Source organism: Cuculus canorus, chromosome 3, assembly GCF_017976375.1.
Source record: "Cuculus canorus isolate bCucCan1 chromosome 3, bCucCan1.pri, whole genome shotgun sequence".
In the NCBI taxonomy this organism is placed as follows: domain Eukaryota; kingdom Metazoa; phylum Chordata; class Aves; order Cuculiformes; family Cuculidae; genus Cuculus; species Cuculus canorus.
The window spans coordinates 32036868-32058480 of record NC_071403.1 but is presented as its reverse complement, the minus strand read 5'-3'; the positions used below and the strand labels follow the sequence as shown (position 1 = coordinate 32058480).

Below are 21613 nucleotides of genomic sequence, written 5' to 3'. Positions count from 1 at the left end.
ATCTTATCTCTGTTTTTTCTCCTCTGCCGCCTCTTTGGGATCAGGCCCAAAACAGTTTCACTTTGAAAGGAAGTATTCAGTTTCATTCTGTTCAGTAACTCCTAGTCAGATTCCTTAGCAGCCCCTAAGCCCTTAGCATTACCATCTCCATCTCCTTTCAGTTACCCTTTATTTTTTTATTTTTGAGAGAAGATTGAAATAACCAAAAGCTACTCGTCTAACCACAGAGAAGTAGTATTAATACTTCCACTCTCAAGAAAGGAATTCACTGCAATTGTTTTCTCATGCCAAAGAGAGATTTTTGAATCAGAGAAATCTAGATGCCTCTATTTGCTAGTTCAAGAGACTATGCAAGACAGTGATAACTGTTTCTTCAATTGAGATATTGGCTCATGTCTCGCAGTTTTCAGAACACTTACTTCTATATCCTTTGTCTGGCAGAAATGCCTTGAACTCTGTAGTGATGTGGCCATTATCATTGTGTGCCGCAGGGACTGGTAGGCTCTTACCCATAAAGTATCCCTTTAGTAGTGTAAAAAGAATAGCTCTCTTTATTAGTTAAAGGCTCCCTGCAAATCACTTTGGGATATTAGTAAATATTGGAAGTATGTACTAACCCTTACGCAAGTCCCTGGAGCATAGCAGACCCATTCTGTACTTGTTTTCTGTCTGTGTTTACCTTCCCCAAGCTGTGCTCATTGCAGCAGATTTTTTCTAGTGCTTCCCTGCATCCTCATCCCATACACTGATGAGCTCCTTTGGTATTCTGAGCCACGTAGCAACCTACTCCTATGCTGAATTGTATGTTAAATTCCACATCCACTCCGTTTCGGGTATGTCTGTGGATTATGTGGATTCCTGACTGGTGTTTCATCAACATACTGGTTACGGTTTCCTGGACAGTCTTCTCCTCTGTAAGTTAATAAAATAACCGGAGAACAACACCTATTGACTTTAACCAAAGTCCATGTGGTAATCAAAGTATTTTGAACTTACTTGACTATGCAGCTTGCCCTTCCACCAGAAAGGCATGTTGTTGCCTCGTTTAAATTATCTTAAATTTAGTTATAACTATATTTTAATTATGTAAAACTGGGAAAATAGCGAAGGACAGAAGTACTATTGGAGAGAGAATTTTTTTAAGAAAAATGGGCAATGAAGAACACTTTCAGAATGGGAAAAAAACGTGATATTAACCATAAATGTAGAATGGAATGGGCATATTGTCTTCAGTCTTCTAAGGATTGAACTGTGCTTAAATTTAATATTTGGGCAATAATTTAACTAGATATAAGATAGAGCTTCATAAATTTAGTTCATAAACGGGATTGCATAGCATTGTCCTCTGCATTGCATAGGATTACATTTGTAGTTTTAAGACGAGTTTATCCTACCCAAATTGCAATTAAGCCACTCAGAATATATACATCTCTCAGATCTGTTTATTTTCCAAGACCACTTACCACTGTGAATACATCAGGCTTCTCCTTGCCTAGCTGAGACATTTAGCTTGAGTCACCTGCATATGCTTAGAGGTGATTAATCTGTGTAAATTCTGGATAGCCTCCTAAATTCTCTTATTGTTCCCAGGAGAAGCTTGAAGAGGTGAGTTGGCATTTAGATCTGTGACTGATTTCATTTCATGTGAGAGTGCTCACTACTGATCATCGAGTGGGTCATGCCATTTTGAAGCACTGAAAAATACAGGTGCAGCGCTCAAGCTAGGTGGTTTAAACGTATGTATTCAACTGTCTGTGGGAGAAAGGGCTGTACAGTAAAGGAAAAATATCTTTTAGGTAACCAGGACATTAAATTGGAGGGACACATATCTAATTTTCTCATCAATAATTGTATAGATAGTTTTATTTAATGACAATTTATATTTTTTAAATGCATAATTATTTCCTGGGATTAAGATCTGGAAGCTTAGTTCTGCCACTTGCAGCTAATATCCCAGTTTCTGGATAAGATTTGGCTTCCTTATTTGCTTGCTTGGTTTCAAGTGCTTTCATGCAAAATGTTCTGTGGCTTAGTGCTTTTGATTACCGCAGTAAGGAAGGCATAAGTTCATTTCTCTTAATCTGATTTCCATCCTTTCAAGTCTTCCCATTTCTCAAGTGAGTTCTCCAAACAACAGGCTGTTGTTCAGGAGGCAAGAACCACTTCAAAGAGGGTAGATAGAGTTAATCTGAAGTACATGGAGGCCTTTTAGATTTCCTGTTGATTCTGTACATCCTTGGTAGAAAAATAAAATAATGTAAACGGACTGGATTGCTTTATATAGGCACTTGGGATTTCCGTGCATTCTGTGGAAACAGACGTTTAGCTAAGTACCATGATTTCCCACTGCTGTCCTCGGAGACTGCTAAAGTGACTGTGTTGCTGTCCTTCCAGTAATGCCCATTTCCTCCCTTTTTGTATGCTTGAAACCAACATTTTAATGACAGCACCACTATTTGATGATTAGAATTTTATACAGTTTTATTCAATACTGTGTCCTAAATTCTTTTAATATCTACAGTTAACGTATCTTAAATGCAGAAGGTATTACTGAAATAGAGTTCCTTAGTTCTTACATTATCTGCCTCTGAGGCAAACAGGTATCTTTATTACTTGATAATTATATGTACTTGTTCAAAATCTAACAATTCCAAGCTATCTTTTTAGAGGTCCCTGTAGAGACAACTAAAGATAATCTCATTTCTCTATCCCTATTCAATCGCTACCCTTTGTTAAATACTTGTTATGAGAGAAGGAGCCAACTTTATTAACTCCCTTACTGGGTCTGCTTTTCCTCTTGGATGGCTGAGCTGATTTTTTTGCTGTATTGTAGAGAATAATCACCTTCTTTTCCTTTTCAAGTCGAGGGACTACAGACTCCCTCAAAGAAGCCAGCAGAGATCTGTGTTTACTCAGTGTTTCCCTTATCACTGAATATATTATGATTGTCACGTGTAATGGTTGTGAGGGCTATGGATGTTTTCCCTGCAGACTGAGAATACCTTATTTGCCCTACTAAATATGTGCGTGCAGATTTTTTGGTCATAGTGATTTAATAATGTTGATGCACCTGTTATTTAAGCTAGTTTTTCTTTTAAAATCAAGTTTCCAAAGCTAAGGTCAAGAAAAGGAGGCTAATTCAGTCTTCTTTGTCTGTTTGTGTATTATTCCTATTTAATCCCAATAAATTCCAAAATGCTGTCTAATTTGAGACAAATTTATAGGGGAATGGATAATTGAAACACTGTTACCTGCATCTATTATGAAAATGTATGTCTTTGCAAATGTTATGGGCAGTGGAAAGGTGACAGGGTTAGTTTACATGTAAATAGATACAGGAAACCAGAGAGGAAAGGCATCTTACAGATATCCCAATTATGGGAACAGCTTTAGTTAAAGCTCACAGTCAACCATGACACAAAAGCCTTGAGAGGACTACCTTTAATTAGTTCCAGTGTTCACAAAAAAATTAGTTTTCTTTGCGATATTTATTCATTTTCTGGCATATTTCTCAAATTCAGACATAGATGGTCAAAACAATTGCTGGCCAGAATAAATCTTAATATTTCAATTTAGGGGAAAATACACATGCAAATATAAGGTCTTTAAATGCTGCTTATGAAATTACAATGAAATCTAATTTTGTCTGTAAAATAGGTTTTTCCTTATTTTTTAAGATTTTTAAATTGCATCTTGTGAAATTAAGAAATATTAGAAATAATTATTGAAATATAACAAGTTTGAAAACTTTGATGCAGTAATCCCTACTAGCTATATAAATTTGCTAAATGAATACTGATTCTTTTATAGACCAAAGGATGTAGCCTTATTTGTCTTTCATTAGAGTGTTATAACAGAAGGACAAACAGTGTCACATTTCTTGTTAATAAATATTGCCATGAGTAGCTTCTTCAATTTTCTATAAAAGATATTTACTCTTTGGATGTCATAAATTAGGATAATAGAAAAAACTTCCTGTTGTGACTTTTAAATGTGGTTCTGCAAAGAATCTCATTTGACTTCAGAATAGCTGCTTAAAAAACCATGAGTTTAAAAGGCTAGACCTTAGACCTCAACCTTCAGAGGACGTCCAAACTAGAAAATTTATCAAGGGAAAAAAACCCCAATCTAATTTGCAAAACTGAATTTACATAGCTGTGAATTTAGAGTAGGCGATAGCAACAAATAATGGTGTAACTGAAAGAATTCATAGAATCATGGAGTGGTTTGGGTTGGAAGGGACCTTAAAGGTCACCTAGTCCAACTACCCTGCCGAGGGCAGTAGCACCTTCCACTCGACCAGGCTGCTCAAAGCCTCATCCAACCTGGCCTTGAACACCTCTCATTGTAAAGAAGTCTTCCTTATGTCCAATGTAAACGTACCCTCTTAGAGTTTAAAAACACTGGTCCCTTGTCCTGTCACTACAGGCCCTAGTCTCTCTCTTAAAAGTCTCCTTTCCGTATTGAAAAGCTGTACTAAGATCTTCCTGGAGCCTTCTCTTCTCCTAGCTGAACAGTCCTGACTCTCCCAGCTTTTCCTCGTAGAAGAGGGGTTCAATGATCTCTCTGATCATTGTTGTGGCCTCCTCTGGACCTGCTCCAACAGGTCCATATCTTTCCTTTGCTGAGGGCTCCGGAGCTGGACACATTACTCCAGGTGGAGTCCCACCAGAGTGGAGAGGAAGGGGGTCACATCCCTCTACCTGCAGGACACGCTTCTTATTGCAGCCAGTCAGGATCCAGTTAGCTTTCAGGGCTGTGAGCGCACATTGCCAGGTAAACATCATTCTGTTGCTCAGGCTTGTTTAGATATGCTCATGTAATACAAATGCATGCAGAATGCTGTTTTCACTTTTGGATACCTTATTGCTAAAATAATGCTGACAAATTAGATGGTACTTCAATAAGCATAACAAACATTACTGTAATTAATGACACTTTAATTTTTTTTTTCTGCTATATGAGGGCAGAAATGTAAAACTTGGTAGATTTGCTACCAAATAAAGGTTGCAATATCTGTAACTAATTGAAGGTTACAAACAACAAGAAAGAATAATTAATATGTGTAATATGAAAGTATAGGGGAACAAAACTAAGGAGGCAAGAAGGAAAATGGACAACATTTTCTTGTGTATGAGACATAGTTGATTGTAGAAGAGTTTACCAAAGAATTACTGGGAACGCATGGTGAAAACTGAATGGGAAAAATACTGGAAAATGTGTTGTCCCAATCAGCACTGCACTGAGTAGGAAACAGGCATGTCCGAGTCTTCCAGTCTTTGCTTTGCAAATGTTGTATTCGCTTCTGTGGAGAGTTCTGACGCTATACTGAATGAAGGATGAAATGATCAGTTTCTAGCCTTCAACAGTATAAATCATCTGTGTTTCTGGACTGTTGAATATTTAATAACATTTCTGTTCAAGAGTAAACAAACTCTCTGTGAATGTTAATACCTTTTTCCCTGCAGCATGTCTGTTCAAACATGTTAAATAGCATAAATGGCAGCAGACAGAGCAAAATGTTGTTTATGCATGTTCACATTTTTTGCAACAAATCCTCTTCTGAGGAATTTTATTGTTTGCTGGGGGAGAAATTAGTCTACAAAGAAGCTCAGCTAGTAATGGTAAGGTGATTATTATACATCTGTACATCCCACTTGATAGTTTAAATGGAAGAATTAAGATATACTGACTATGAAAATCAAACCCAGTGATCTATCATTTGTGGTTTTCGGTATCCTAGCATAAAGTGCAGTGAAAATATAGTTTTTAAATAGATGGCTTATCTCCAGCTCTTGCTAACATCACTTTTTCAAATATCTAGTAGTGTTCTGAGACGCAAACAGGTTCTGATAGTCACTCCTGACACCTGTTATTTAGTTTAGTGAGTGAGGGCTGGTATGGTGTGTATCACTGGTGGATTAATATATGGAAACTCTGGAAGTAACTCCTGCTTTGCATGAGGTTTCATAGTCACAGGCACTCTGTATGTTGGTCTCATTACTACTGTAGATTCCCGACAATATTATTTCATTAGCATCCAGTTTCCTTCTCTGCTTCAACAGTAAGTTCAACACGATGAAAGGTCCAGACTGTAGTGTTCCCCTTCCCTCCTTTCCTTAGGCATGCACAGCCACTCATTTCTTTCATTTTTGGCACATCATAATTTAATGTTTGCGACTTGTAGCTTGGTACCAAAGGAATATTTTTTTTCTTAATCACTCTGCCTTCGGGGGGTTCCCCACTTGTGTCTGGGGAAAAAGGGCAGGGTTTGGTCACCAGGGGGGAGCACTTCTGTGTTGCCTTTGTAAGGACAGCTCTGTTGTTCAGGCAGGGCTCTGCGTGTTGAATTCTAATGGCCTGCGCGAGGGCCAGCCTGCTTCGAAGCAGGCTGGCATGGGAGGCGTTGGCTGTGATTAATAGTGCCAGGGGCTCCCTCACCGCCGGCAGTTCTGGAAGTTGGCAGTGCAGCGCTGATTGGGAACGTGGTGGCTAAGGGCCGTCCCGTAGTCCGGGTGGAACACTTGTCTTCCCAGTCTCCACCAGGTTACTTTTCATAGCTGTTGGGAAGTTCAGGTACCTTTTCTTTAAATATTTCTTATTGACTGCCACAAAACACTGTCCATTCAAAAGCAAGTTGCTGTATTCGTGCAATTGAAGTGTATTGGCATTCATTGTGTATGTGCTGGGGAAAACTTAGAAAATTAAAAAATTGACATGTGCATTTGAGAGGTGTTTATCCTGAACTGGTATAGGACCGTGTAACAAAGGTAACCATTATTATGTAGTTAACCATTATTATGTAGAGTATACATCCTCAAGAGAACTCGTAGAGATTTTTCAAAGGTATTACATTGTGATAGACAGTCTATAACCACAGAAGCCATACCCTTAGTTCTGGCAATAAGGTTTTTATTTTAAATTAACACTGGATTAGTTATCTGTCTCTGTCACCACTGTAATAAAGAGCTTTTGTTGCTATCCATCATAGGGCTTTTGTGTTATGCACCATATGTAGAAACCGTTAACAGGAAAACTAGATTAATGCTGGGAGAAAAAATGTCATCAGATAAAACATACGTCTCAAAAAGCAATTTCGAATCAGATAATATGTTATGCATTAAAACATTTTTAGCCTTTGGGCAATGGAGGAAAACTTGAAATCAAAAATTAACTTGAGCATTCTTGGCTGTACCTAAATTAGGACCCAGGATACTTCCAAAATTGTTTTTAATCAAATGACCTGACAGGAGCTCACTAGGAGAAAATATTAATGAGTACAGGGTAATCTGAGTAATATTTGTAATGCTGACAGGAAATTCTGCAGCTCTTTTTTCAAATCTTACATCCAATAATTTAAGAGTTCTATTTAGAGGTAGCAGCGTATGTGTGTGCATATATATAGTGCAAGTACATTGTGCATATAATTTATATTTTTTAAATTGCTTCTTCAGAAAGCTTAATAGAAATACAAGTGCAAGGAGTCACTACTTATTTTTCTTGATTGATATTCTGACAATAAAATGCAGTGTGGTTCCACATGACTAAATATTTCTGCATTAATATATGGACGCATATGATGAATTTCATTAATTTTCCTTTTTGCAGTAAGATATCTTTAGAACTTGTGCATGTCTGGAGACAATGTTTCTCATCTTTTCTGTGAGCTGTCCACAAGACTGGTTTTGTAAGTCTTTGCTGCACTAATACTGTAGTTTCTATTTTGGAAGAAGAATCGTTGATTAGTATTTTGTGCTTTTTAAGACTTGTGTTTGGATTTGAAGAATGCAATTATATTCTGATAATTTACTGTTTTGTAAACTTTTGTCATAGGTTGTGAAGGGATTGGATCATCATATATATATATATATATATAGCAAAAGTTTTAGTTTAAATATGCTAAGAAGTAGAATTATAAGGGAAAAAAACCCAAATATTAATTAATTCTAATCTAACACCTGGAATTATTTAATATTATTTTTTCATATATTTGGAGAATTTTTAAAATAAAACCTTATTCTTAATTTTTTCTCTGCTTTTTGTTATGTGTATTTTGGAAATAAGTTGTTATATCAAAAATTGATAGTTTTTTAATTTCCCTTTTTCTTTAAAATAGTTTATGTGAAGGAAGTCTGTATGTCTAAATGTTTCTTGCTGTAGACATGCTAAACAGTGTCACGTCTAACTTCATTCGTTGAATTTTGTCTATGACCCAGAAATGCAACTGGCTTAGTGGCTTATTGCCCCCAGCAGTCCTACTGTTCAGGGTGGGTAGTGTTGAATCTGGTTTGTTTTTCTCCCAAAAGCAATTTATTTTAAATAGTTTCTTTATTAAGAGGAATATAAATGTTTTTACAGTTATTTAGCAAGATATATCAAATAACTGCACTTACGGTGGCTGGATTTTTTTTGCTTTTGCTGTAATTCCTTAAATTTCATATAAATAACTTACAATCAAAAGACACTATGGTAGGATAGAAGCTGTTGGTAAGGGGGGGGGAAATTAAGGAAGCCACACTGTTAAAAGAATTTATGCTTAGCAAATAGAAATGAAAACAAAGGAAAAAAAAAAAAACTTCAGCTCTGTGAAATCAAGCTGAGCTTAGCCTTATAGAAAGAAACTAAATAAGCCACAGTTTGTAAGCTGCTGTGCTCTGAATTGTTTGTGTTTGGATTCCTCTTCATTAATAGGAATTCTGCTTAACAAAATAGAAGAGATTTTCAAAATCTGCTTGCTGCTTATTTAAGTCCATTGTATTTTGTGCCTGTATTAGGAAAAAGAAATCAATCCTGAGCTGAATATTCTCTCCTTGTGTTTAGAATACCTTAGGGTTTTGCTCTGCACTCATGGTGGGAGTGAAATCTTTCATTAAGACTTGAGGGAAGAGAGGACTGTATAAATGATGGTGAGGGCTTCCATCACCTGGCTGCTGGGACAAGAGGGGCCCATGACAGCGCAAACAAAACACAGGTGGGAGGAATTTCAGACAAGTGTGTATGGATGCTGAGGGAGCCCAAGCCCATACAATGGGTTGTAGCTGGAGTCAAGCTCTAAAGATACTCCCCAGCAGATTTGGAAGTGGCGTGGAAGCCCCGAGGGCTGGACTCGGTAGAAACTGATTGCTGCATGCTGTGATGCTGTATTTTGTTGCATGTAGCTCCTTGAATTGACCCAGATTGCAGTGTCTCGCTTACTGAAAATACGCTGTTGCCTCCTCTAAAACTTGAGGGAGCCCCTGCAGTTATGAATTGATATGTCAGCTTTCTCTCCTGAAATACTGCCGCTGTTTCTGTTAATGAGGCTATACGTCCTGCATTAGCAGTGCTGCTCTGCTGTTACTGGGGGGGTCATATTTTGCAGTGTTACCTATGCTGGGAAGTCTGCTGTTGCTGCCGTCACTGGAGTTACCTCAGCAGCAGTAACTGTTTAAGATTTTTTGGGAAAAAATCTATTTTATCACAGAAAAAGCTCTTAAAAGTCAACATACAAATAATTAATCACTGAATTTCTTCTTACCCATAGCTTTCCAAAATTGCCTTCTTTTCAATATGCTGTTTTATGATAGTTGCAACCCATATAGAGTTGAAAATATGAAAATGTTTTACACTGTAAAAAAACCAAGATTGCTTTTTTTTTTTTAATTTATTTAGCTGAATAAAGGTGAAACTTGGACATTTCAGCAAGGAAGTAGGTGTAGCTGTGGTTTGTGTCTATAATCAAAGCCGTAATTTTCAAGTGTTTTTTTCCCTGTGCTTTAAAGATAGGTGTGCCTGTGTGTGTGCAGGTGTACATGCATAGGAGGAGATTGCAGTCTTCAATTCACATCTTGGTGAAAATTGGCTGTGTGGTAGAAACTGAAACATAGTTTTTTTTAGCACTGTCTGTAATTATGCCTTACAGATCGAGTAGAACTCAAGTCCTACCCATTTCTGTGACCGCATTGTCTGTTTTCTGATTATCTGACATCAGATTTATTGAGATCATTACAGATTGTTCTATAAAAAGAAAATAATAATTGTCACAGATAATTAAAACAAACGCATAAGTCAGTCATTGTTAAATACAGAATAAAAATTACAAGTGCATTTTTAAATATATTTTATGAGTTAGGAGTGTGTTCATTATTATCTTGCAAATCAAATACTTTACTCTACATTACTGAGATAGAGGCTTCAGTGGCCCTTTGACATAATAGTCCATCCCTGCATGATCTAGTCTTCAGTTCAGCAACTGGTTATTAAGAGAAAGTTTGAGAGACTGTTATTGGTATTACTTCAGGAACAGTATTTTTATACTTGTGAATACAAATAAAATAAGAAATATTTTATTAATGACCTTGGTTTAATAAAGAAATTATCAACTTCCTTTATTTACCCTATAGAGTCGTTGCTCTGTATATTGACCATATATGTAACAACATTTTTGAATAGACAGTTTAGTATAGGAGATGTAAACAATTTGGTTTACATTAATTCTTATACAGTGGTGATGTCAACATCAATTTCTAGTGTTCTATTTTGCATTGTTTGTGTTTGATACTGCTTTTTAGTTGCAATAAAGTCATCTCCTCCTCGTCATCTGCAGTTAGAAAAAATTTTCAGAGCAAGTTGTGGAAGACTGAGATTTGAGGGAAGCATTCCAAGAAGAAGATATCTCGTTCTGTGACATGGTTCATAACAGAAAGGTTTGCAGAAATGTAATTTTAACAGATTTCTGTTGAATTGTCAATTTGTCAGTTGTCATCTAGTTAGTTCCAAGATGTATCTTTTAAGGGGTGTTAATTGCCTTTAGAGTTTTAAAATTGTTAGGCTGACTCAGCAGTAGGTGGTAGTGCCCTGCTTTACGGAAGGACGTCCTACTGTTGGTGTCTGCTTTTTCTTAGTCTTTTACCTGGACGTTGATCTTGCGGAAGGAGCTGCAGAGAAATAAGCAGCTTGAGATCTTTGCACATTTGCGTTTTCATAGTAGAGGTGTGTCTTATAAGACCTTCATCTTTTCTGCAACTAGTGTAACTTGATGTCTGGTAGTATAATTAAAAGGAAATTTGACAGGAGAGTGAGCTTGTTTTGTTAACTGCTATGATTATGATTTTACCACATTCATTAATACGTTTGAGGATTTTTATTAGCTACTTTGATTCTTTTCCAAAGTCCATGTAGTGTGGATGCAGTCAGTACATGACTATGTAGGCAAATATAAAAGCTATTGTATGTTCTATTTCTGTTCCTAAGGGTGGGTGGGCGAAGTGTTAAATTGATTGCTGTGTTTCAGACTGGTCTGTTCTGCCAGCAGCTAGAACATGATCAATTAAATGAGGCATATGAAAGGCATTGCTGTTGCACATTGTTAAAGGATAATTACAAGAAGGATGGTAATGTTAAGGCATAGAGATACACTGTAAAAGTGGCTGGAGTTAAATTTAACCTTATAAAAGCAAGGGCATTCAGTGCAGCGTTATTGGTACATTGTATCAAAATTATAACTCCCTGTCATTAAAATTAAGAAAATAATTTAGCATTCAGTAAGAACAAAGTGAAGCTTAATCAGAAGTACGCTTTCATGACAGGCTGAGAGAGTTGGGGTTGTTCAGACTGGAGAAGAGAAGGCTCTGGGGAGACCTTATAGCGACCTTCCAGTACCTGAAGGGGCTGCAGGAAAGCTGGGGAGGGACTGTTTGCAAAGCCTTGTAGCGATAGGACGAGGGGCAATGGGTATAAACTGGAGAGGGGTATATTTAGACTAGACATGAGGAAGAATTTCTTCACCATGAGAGTGGTGAGGCACTGGCACAGGTTGCCCAGGAAAGCTGTGGCTGCCCCATCCCTGAAGGCATTCAAACCCAGGTTGGATGGGACCTCGGGCAGCCTGATTTGGTGGAAGTGTCCCTGCTCATGGCAGGGGGTGGAACTGGATGATCTTTAAGGTCCCTTCCAACCCTAACTATTCTATGATTCTCTGAATAAAAAAGAGATATGGTCATGAAATTTCATTAGTCTTCTGAAAGTAAAACTGGGGTATAGTTTAGGTACCAGTTAAACTGTTGGGCAGATTAGTCAGTGAGTTTTTTCCCTGCCATAATGTTGTGCTTTCATTCCTACTCGTCATACTGTGCTTGCTGGGGAACCTGAGTCATTACTGTGACAAGTGACATTTCACATTTTTCTCACAAGCTTCCAGTAACGTAACATTTCTCCGCACATTGTGCAGTTATGAAATATTCCTACAGGAGTGTGTTGAAGGGGAAATGGTGGCTGTTTCCCACACCAGTGCTCCCCAGAAACTTTTCTTGGCACCGGCAGCAGGGTGAAACTGCCGGTGTCAGAGCAACACCATACCTGTGCGAGCTGCCCTGTGGGCAGGTGCCCCCCGTGCAGGTTGCTCGGCTGCTAGCAGCAGTGTCTGAGGGCTATGAGACAGAGATGGAAGAGCATCACCCCTGAGGGCTCCTAACAGTTGAAGAGGGTCCTGCAGCATGCTAAACAACTTGGCTTTTGAAAAGAAGTGCAGTCAAATCTCATTAAGGCTGCTCTTCTAAAAAGATAATAATTAACTTTCATTAGTGCCATTGTTCTGCAGTTCTTTAAGTAATAGGAATTAATTGAAAAAGCAGCTGTAGTATTTTAACTAATTCTTAAAAATCACTTACCAAAGCATGAGAGGTGGATAAAACTATTAGCTACTCAGTATGTACACATTTGTATTTCGAATTCATACTCACAGCGTTTGTGTGGGCATGAGGTTGTGCCAGCCATCGTGCATCTCAAGTAGCAGAAGGGTTTGTAAAGGAGATTAGAGTTTACTTTTTGAGTGTACTGAGAGTGCTTCACAGGATGCGTAGGGATGGGAGAGAGGAGTTTTCCATAGTGGCCCTGCAAAAGAGACTGGTGTCTCTTTGTAAAAGATTTTAAGACCAGTATAGAGTAAAGACTTCCATTTAGCTGACTGGTGCTACTTCTTCAGGCTTTCCTCAAAGATTTGTGTGGGACAGTAGGGAAGAGGAGATACCTCCTGTTTGAGGATTGCCTTCTCTTCCCCTGAGCAATTGGGCTGAGGGGAGGGAGAGCTCTGAGACCTTTGAGACAGGAGGAGACCTGTCAGGCTCTGAGGAGGTGTCATGTAACCTTCCTTGTAGATGAGGGATGCTCTCATGCACTGACAAGCCGCTTCTCTTTTCTGCTTGTTAAGGGTTATGAAGAGTTTCTAGGGCTTACTTGGGAGCAGCATTGCAACAGGATTTTATGATCTAGGAATGAACTTTTCCTTTACTTCCCAAGTGGCTTGGGTAATGTATGGCTTGGGAACAAGGTGTGAGGCTGTGTGTATTTTTTTGATTTCAACTTGAAGGATATGCTAGATTGTAACAATGCCTTTTTTTGTTTCGTTTTCTGTTTTTATTTCTTTCACAGCTCTAAAGCTGATAAATAAAGTGATTTTAATTTTTTTAAGCTTTCTTGATAAGAACTGCTTTGGGAAAGATATTTTTATAGGAGTGAAGAAATTGAGTACAGTAAAGTTCAGTTTGCTGTTGCACACTCGTTTCATGAGTGAGGGCTCCCCGTGCTGGCATCGCTAAATACAGTTGGGGAGGAATCATCAAGATCTTCTAGTGGTTGCGACAAACTGCAAAGAATATGTGGTCCGCGATAGACAAATTACCGGCAGGTACTTTTGTTCTCTACAGTGTCATGTGGCAATGAGTTTCACGATCTACTAAACATTGTACAGAATACCTTTTTCTGTGTTCTGAGCATGTTTGAGTGTTATTTTCCTGGTTGTCTCCTTGTTCTGGTTTCCGTGGGAAACAAGAAAATAGTTGTGTTCAGACTTGGCATAGTTTTCAGTTTTATCTTCTGTCATTTGTTTCCTTTCCAACTGTATTCTTGTTTAAGAACTATAGCTTTTACCATACTTACTCTTCCCTCTGCTAACCTTTCTTGTTAACCTATATCTTTGGGTAACACAACTGTGTTATCCGTGTATCGTGAAATATTATTTGTGGGGTTTGGGGGAGGAAAAAAACATTAAAGAGTAGATTTTCTAGGAATTCTAGAGAGGTAAATGCAAGCAAAATTCCATTGTCGTAAATGGACTTTTACTCAGCTTCAGAGTTGTACATTCGAGGTCCAGGGAGTTCTGACTTAATCTCTGCTAGTGCAGCATCTTTTTATGCCTGTTGGAGAAAATGTTTGGGTCAATACTGTGTCTTTTCAACTATTTTGTTAAGTGTTCTATCCTAGTGACAAATCAGATATGTAAAGGACGTTTCACATTCAAACACTGTTACTGAAAATCTAGCTGGCAGTCGGCTGCAATTAATTATAAGGGGTTTTTTTATTGCTATTACACACAGTTTTCTAAAGAATCTGTCATTGAGCATCTGGAGCTTTACAATCTGTACATGCTAAAAATTGGTCTTTTAATTAATTTTTTTTTTAATGAATTATATAGAATCAAGGAGGGAGAGCAATATCATCACTTATTAATATCTTTATTATATAAGAGAAAAAAGAAAAAGTACAGTAGCCATCAACTGTTTTTTAAGCTTGTTATTTACAGATTTTTTTAACCTTTGTAATTCAGACCTGTATTAGATAGATAGGTAGGTAGATACATATATAGACAGACAGACTTCCTTTATATGTAAATTTTTACATTTCTTAATGTACTTGTTTGGAGTTCTTTTAAAAAGACTTGCCTACCGTGCTGTTTATACAACACTGTCACTGAAGCAGTAATCAAGAAAGGGCTTAACTCTGGAATTAATATTTAATTGCTTCTGTAGAACATTGCTCACATATCATTTGTTGTGTTTCTTTGACAGTGACAGAATGGTTCCTTTATTTTCTGTTGAGAAGCCACGATAACGAACCTGTAGTTATGGGTTTTTCTAGGGTCTTGTCACTGAAGGCATAGGGGCTGCAGTTCCTAAGACAGCTGAAGCTCTGCTGGTGGGGCCCATTTGATCTCCCTTGCTTCATGCTATACCTGTATCTTGTACCAGCTGGTATAAAGTCTCACCTTAACTGTAAACACTTTCTCATTGCTTCTATCTCAGACAGTGTTAGTATTTGCACTTTTTATTTCATTTAGCTTGTATGTAGCAGCTAACTTTGTAGTACTTAAGTATTTAGGATCAAGAAAGATTTGGGATATTCCTAGAAAATAAATATAAAAATCTGTTCTTATAATTTATCTCTGTCCCATGCGTGCTTCCTTAATTTTTACTGTTATTATTAAGAAACTGAATTATAAAATCTTAAGAACTGTGTAGTCTTTCCCTTAAGCTAGAAAAATTCCTTTCATTGGTTTTTACCTATCAAAAACAGGAAATATTTTGGTTCTCTCAAGAAAATAAAGGCAGTAGACAAGGTGTTAAAATGCAGTGAACGAAATCTAATAAGATCCTGGAGACAAAGAGATCTTTCTCAGATAGACTTAAGAATCCTGTCTGGGTCCCTAAGCTGTAAGCCCTGGCTTCAGTGAAAGAATATATTCCATGAAGAGCATCAAGGATAAATCCAAGCCGTCTGTAAGAGGGAAATACTCCATTACTGTCATCTCTGACTGTTTTAAGTCCCTATGCCATTCTAGGTCAGCAATATTTCAGCTCTATGACCATGGCCTTATGTTATTCTTATCCAAATAAACCTCTCAGTTTCAACCAAGTAAAGTTAACAGTGGCTAAATCTATACTGCAGGGAAGATGCGTTCTGTGGCACGGCATGGAGCCCTGGCTGCACCCTGGGAACATGTTGGAGGACAGATGAAGCTGTGGCAGGCTGTCTGGTTGAGGGACTAGGACTGCAAGTTGCCTTCTGGAAAAGTTGTCTGCCTTGCTGCCTGGAGAAAGTGTAGTCTCTTCCACAATATCATATGGGAGATTTGCATTGGTCATTCAGAGTTTTACATGACAAAGGATCAAAAAATTACAGAACTTTAGAGAATCATTTTTTCATGAATAAAAGTTTTAGCAGATGGATCTTAATAAGCAGCACTGATAAACTAAGAGGCATAACTTGCCCCTTGAGAAACTCCTTCCAATCAGTGCCATGGGTGCAGAAAATTGCAAGCCTGGGGTTTGCAGCCTGAGAAGATTCTTACACTATCTGCATAACTAGTAAGACTCCTGATTAATTTAACATATGTCGATTTGGAAAGATGTGGAGGGGGCAGGATTTCTGAGTCGTGGAGGACTTTGCACTACAAGTATATTGAAGAGACTTTTGTTTGGAAGGTGCATTCTTAGCTGAATTTATTGCCTGTAGTTGTGTAGATAGAAGGGAAATATCTTCTTTTTTCAAACTCAATTACATATAATTTAGAAGTGATGTTTAGACTAGAAGGGTGACTCCTACTAGTAACATGACGTTACCCAATGAATGGATCCTATCTGCTTTCAGGTGGAATAGGCAACTGCTTTGACCTCATAGTAAAGGGAATTTGTTGTTGGACTTTGTCTTGCCTGAATAAGAAAGCAGTTAATCTGGAAGGAAATTGCTGTTTAATGTTTTTTTTACTGCAAATATTTTCCTTTTTTTTTTTTTCCCCCGGGGGGGAAAAAAGAAAAATCATAAACCATAGAAAATTGTTTGTCATTTCACTGGCATCTGAGTCAGGTAAAGATTTATAGAGTGAAGTAGCCTTTTATTGGGCAAGGAATAAGATTTATGTACTCACAGAGCAATGAGTTCCATTGGTACTATGGAGGTATTTTTACCTTGTCTGGATTAGTCAATTTGACTTTAGACACAGTCTGAATTTCAAATTTAATTCAGTTTATAACAGTATTTTATCTCCCTTCTTTACAGGTTTGCTGGTCCTCTGATATATTTCAGAATGCCACTGGTGAAAAGAAACATAGACCCCAGGCACCTGTGCCACACAGCTCTGCCCCGAGGTATCAAGAATGAATTGGAATGTGTCACCAATATCTCCTTGGCAAATATAATCAGACAACTGAGTAGCCTAAGTAAGTACTTTATCCTAATGGCTGTGTTTAGAACTGTTATATTTTGCAGTCATAGTTTTTGTGGTTAAAATAGGAACACCTTTTCAAATTCTCTGAGCCTTGAATGTAGTCTTTTTGTGGCTACTGACTTCTGTGAAAGGAAACTAGGAATTCTTCCAGCAGCACGACTTAAAACTATTCAGCCATATATTTCTGTTACCAGTGAAACATGACAGGAAAGGATATCTGGCAGTTAATGAAGCCAGTAATTGCCAACCTTAGAGCAGTTCTTGAGTAGGGAATATAACATAATGAAGAATGTATCAGTGACTGCTTAATTCTCTTAACTTAAACCCTTGGTCATGTTGTGGTCATTCAGAAAAAAAAGCGATAGTCTTTTAAAGTAATAAACTCAGAAATGTAATTATCACATAGTATTTCAAACAGATAGAATTGTCTTCCTTCTCCCTTCTGTTAACAATTTTTCCTTCGATGCCTTTGAAATGAATGAGTACTTCTTAAGCTCTACAACTCTGAAGGAGGTTTTCTGAAAAGACTGGTTTCTGGGTTTTTTTTTTTTTAAGTTACAGCAACTTTAAAAAGTTGTCAGATGAACCAGCATGATAGCATTTTGAATTTCCAGTACTACTGGTGCTTTTTAACCACTAGAGCATTAGTATGCTCCAGACTATCAAAACATTAAATATTAAAGTGTGTATGTACATATATCTGCAACGTGAAAAGCCTTTCAGCAATATGAGTATCATAGGGTCATAGGTGATGTAGCCTAATTTGTTAATTAGATTGGTTTAGTTATTGGTTTGATTGTATACTGTATGGGAACTCTGTTTTGGCAACTTTTTGAAGCTGTTAGGGTGCTATTAGATTGAAGGCTCTAATTGAGGACACCAAATTAATCAATTGAGATAGAAATGCTTACAGCACATACATATGAACGTTATTAGTATAGCTGCCACAACAACAAGGAAAGCAACTTAACTATTTAAATACTATTCAGTGAACTAAGAGCATATCAGGTTAGGCTGCAGCATATGATCACCATCTGTTGGCCACGCTTTCTGCCAAAAGCCCTTCTCATAGTAGATGCTCGTGTACTAGCCTCCACTTCCAAGTCACCCTTATTAATATTATATTCGTTTATTTTAGTTTGCTTGTTTTAAAAATTCTTACTTGATTATGCACTCCATCTAAGGGAATTTCCTTCGTAGGTGGCATACCAAATTTACATTTGATATTTTCATTTGGAAGTTTAATTTTACCTTAAAACAAACTTGTTTTTTCAATTTTAAAAACAATTTCTAACTCAACGTTGTGGTCTCAGTGCTTACCTGTTGATATTCAGCTGCTCTTGCTATGTTTTCTTGATATACAGACCTTATGCCTGACGTTGTGTATACAGCAGTTCAGGAAGAGGTCAGGATGAAGCAATACCAAAACAGAAAGAACTCAATTAAGGGAGAAAGAAAAGAGTTATTGAAGAATGCTCTCGCATTTGTTGTATGGCTTGCCTAATATATAGCACAGTTAGAGAGACACTTGCAAGGGAATGTAACTGTAATTGCATAAAACACCTTTTCTGTAGAAGGAATGTGGTTCTACGTGCAGGGTGCACACATAGGGATGAGCCCTATATTAGCTGTTTTCACTTGAGAGGAGTTTCTGTCATGAACTTGTGACTCACGGTTAGTCAAAAGGCATGTAATGTTGGAAATGACAAGGAAGGTAAAAGAGGAGGAAGGGAAAATGCACTAGTTTACTGTGCAACAGCAAGCCCAGGGTAGGTCACTCAGAATTTTTTATAAGCAAGCTAAACACTGATGAGCAAAACCTGTTACTTCAAACTTCCCTCCAAATATCATCATGGTGTTTGTAGTTTTTTTTTCTACAGAGAGTGTTTATACCAACTGAATTACTCAATGACAAATGTTTGTTTTCAGAGTTTTGTGCAATAATCTGATTTAGTTCTTCAATCTGCAACTTTTTGGTTTTAACTGCGTGTGTTTTTCAACAAAAACAAACAAACTTCCTGCAATTAAATAGGGCATGTTTTGCAAAATAATTTGCTGAGAAATAATTCTCAGCAATGTTAAGGATTGCTCTATAAAAATGGGGATCATGTTACGAAGGTATGTGTACCTGTGATTCTGTTTTGTTCCAGAATTCTTTTTGCTGTTCTGCCCATTTGTGCTAGTAGCAATACAAATTCAAAAAGATTTGGGAACTCTGGCGTAGGGATTTTGTCTCCCATGTACTTAAACCCAAGCAAACAGTCTTTACTTGGTGTGTCACTGTTATGGGTGTACATCAAGGCCTGCTGACATGCAGATAAATTTTAGTGGTTGTCTGTGATGAGTCACAGCCAGCAGGCATGGTTTCACAGCAATCCCCTGGCAACCAGCTTCTCTGCAGTTCTTCCCTTTTTGTTTTCTCTGGATAACATATATGTTTGAGAATCAATCTTTAAGTTATAAACTAAATGAAAGCAGAAACTGAGTGTTCTGGTAGGGTTTCATTTCCTTTAAATTAAAGCTGCTTTTGCTTTTGACAGTAAAGCTATGCACATGAATGGTCTTTGACCTGATTAGCACTTAGTCATTTCTGCATCTAAGATTTTTCAGTTACCAGCCTTCAAATAGAAGTTTAATCTCCTGCCGTTGAGACTCTCAAGATCAACCCATTCTTGACCTTTCTTCTGATATGATGTGGACAAAGAGCGCTGTGATGGAATTAGAACCTTCAGTACTTTAAATGATACTAAAAAGACAATATTTAGAAAAGCTAAGTTTAGACTTTTTCACGTGTGTGGTTAGATCTCCATTCTTCAATGTATTAATTTGACTGGAGTAGTCAAGCAGCTGGATCTAATTGGATCCACTCTGAGCGGGGTGTTGGACTCCATGACTTCTAGAAGTCTATTCAGCCTTAATGGGATCTTGGATACTATGTGTAAGTAGGACATGCCTGCAGATACAATACCTGCAAAATGACAGGAATCCTGTTTCCCTGTGTTATAATGAAAAGAGCTTTGCATCAGTATGTCAGCAGTAGCTGCTATGTGTCTCCATACAAATTCTCAATCCTTGGTTTATTTGAAGTGCTGCTTTTAATTGTTCAATTTGAGAATTTTTTTGACCTTTGAAAGAAGTAGAGATGAGAGGACAAAACACTCATTTCTGCTTTGAGTGGTAGTCCTTGCCTTCTCCCTGGAGCATGAAAACACATCAGTCTATCTTGATGCAACATACAGAATTGCTAGCAAGTAATTTTTTTTTCCCCCGTCTATTCCCAGTTTCTCTAACTTCATAAAAGGAACTGTTGTCTGACAGCTTTTCTTTGCACTGTGGGAACCAAACGCTGGACAACATCACCAGCTGCTTTATTTTCCTACCCATTTTTCCCTGTATTTTTTGCTTTCTTGACCGTATCTGCTCTGGAGAAGTGCTTACTTATTTTTTTCAGCAATATTGCAGATACATTAGTACTCCAGTGCTGCCTGAGTTGGTATATGTTGGGTTTTATGGGGCTATAGCATTCCACAATATGTGAAACACATCCGATGGCACTGTGCAGCTGTGCCATTGTTAGAACATGTATAAATAGTTGTCTTGTGTGCATGTAACCTCCTCATTTTGTTGAAAGCTATTGACCAATCTTGTTTTTCCTTTTATTCAGCTGTTCCCTGTACACAGAATCTCAGTACTACATAAGAAACCTAACTGATGGGGTTTGTTCTTGGCCTCTGTCTCCAACACTTCCATCTGGGACAGAGAACATTTCTCCTTTTGAGTATGTTCCATTAATGAATAGTTGTATTGCAGGCATTCAGACCAGAACTTTTGTTCAATCATAGCAAGATGTCCTTTCCCTTTTTCATTCTACGTCTGTATAAAGAAAGAGAATGCTGTATAGCTCTGTTTGCTAAGCTGGAGTGCCTTTTATGTTAATAAAATAATTTTCAATTAACGTTGAACCTTCAATAGCTTTTCCCCTCTTTCTATCTTTTCTTTGTACTAGTACCTGGTTTTACCAAGTTCTCCTAGTTAGCCATTTCTTTTCTTCACCTTTTATTTGTTAGTTTTCAGGAGTAAAACCCTGATTTGCAAGCATATTATTTCTTCCCCCTTTTTTCCCCCTCTCAGATGCTTTTAGCTCTTCTTCCTTATTTTTTTTGCTTACTGCACCATTCCCTAGGTGGTTTTAAACACTGCTCACTGTGTGAGAGACATTTTCTCACCTCAGGAAAACCTTCAGTTTGCCATGGCTTAAGGTGTTAGTGTTCAATGAGTGGCAATTTTTTTGTCCAGAAATACTTAGCAGCAGGGTGTCTGTACTGCAGTTAATCTTTAGAACTCGGCCTCTTCAGTGCAGCGACCAACCTGTCTCTCTTCATCCTGTCTGGACAACATCTTCAGCACATGGCAAGGCCGCCACATGTTGTGAGACTGGAGGCAGGTCCCTGCAGATCTGCAACTTCAGTCAGTATCCCTGTGGCAAGTCCTGCCCTGGAAATCCTCACTGTGCTCACAAGAATATTGAATATTCTCTTTGAATTTTCTTCAGTAGTCACCCCTCTTTCTGGTTATTACTGTGATTACCAAGGAACACTAGAGAAAGCATTCTTAGGCACTTGGGGTAAGGGAGCT

The 21613-nt window shown here is 37.7% G+C and overlaps 1 protein-coding gene across 4 annotated transcripts in view; it reads left to right on the top strand.

Annotated features, from left to right (window-relative positions):
* Positions 1–21613, top strand: part of WASF1 (WASP family member 1) — a 95065-nt gene that overhangs the window by 50264 nt on the left and 23188 nt on the right. For all 4 annotated transcript variants that reach the window (XM_054063672.1, XM_054063673.1, XM_054063674.1 and 1 more), the window contains one exon: positions 16810–16970. In XM_054063672.1, coding sequence (XP_053919647.1) covers positions 16838–16970 — 133 coding nt within the window. In that variant the 5' untranslated portion in view covers positions 16810–16837. Of the gene's footprint in view, positions 1–16809; positions 16971–21613 lie in introns of those variants that run through there.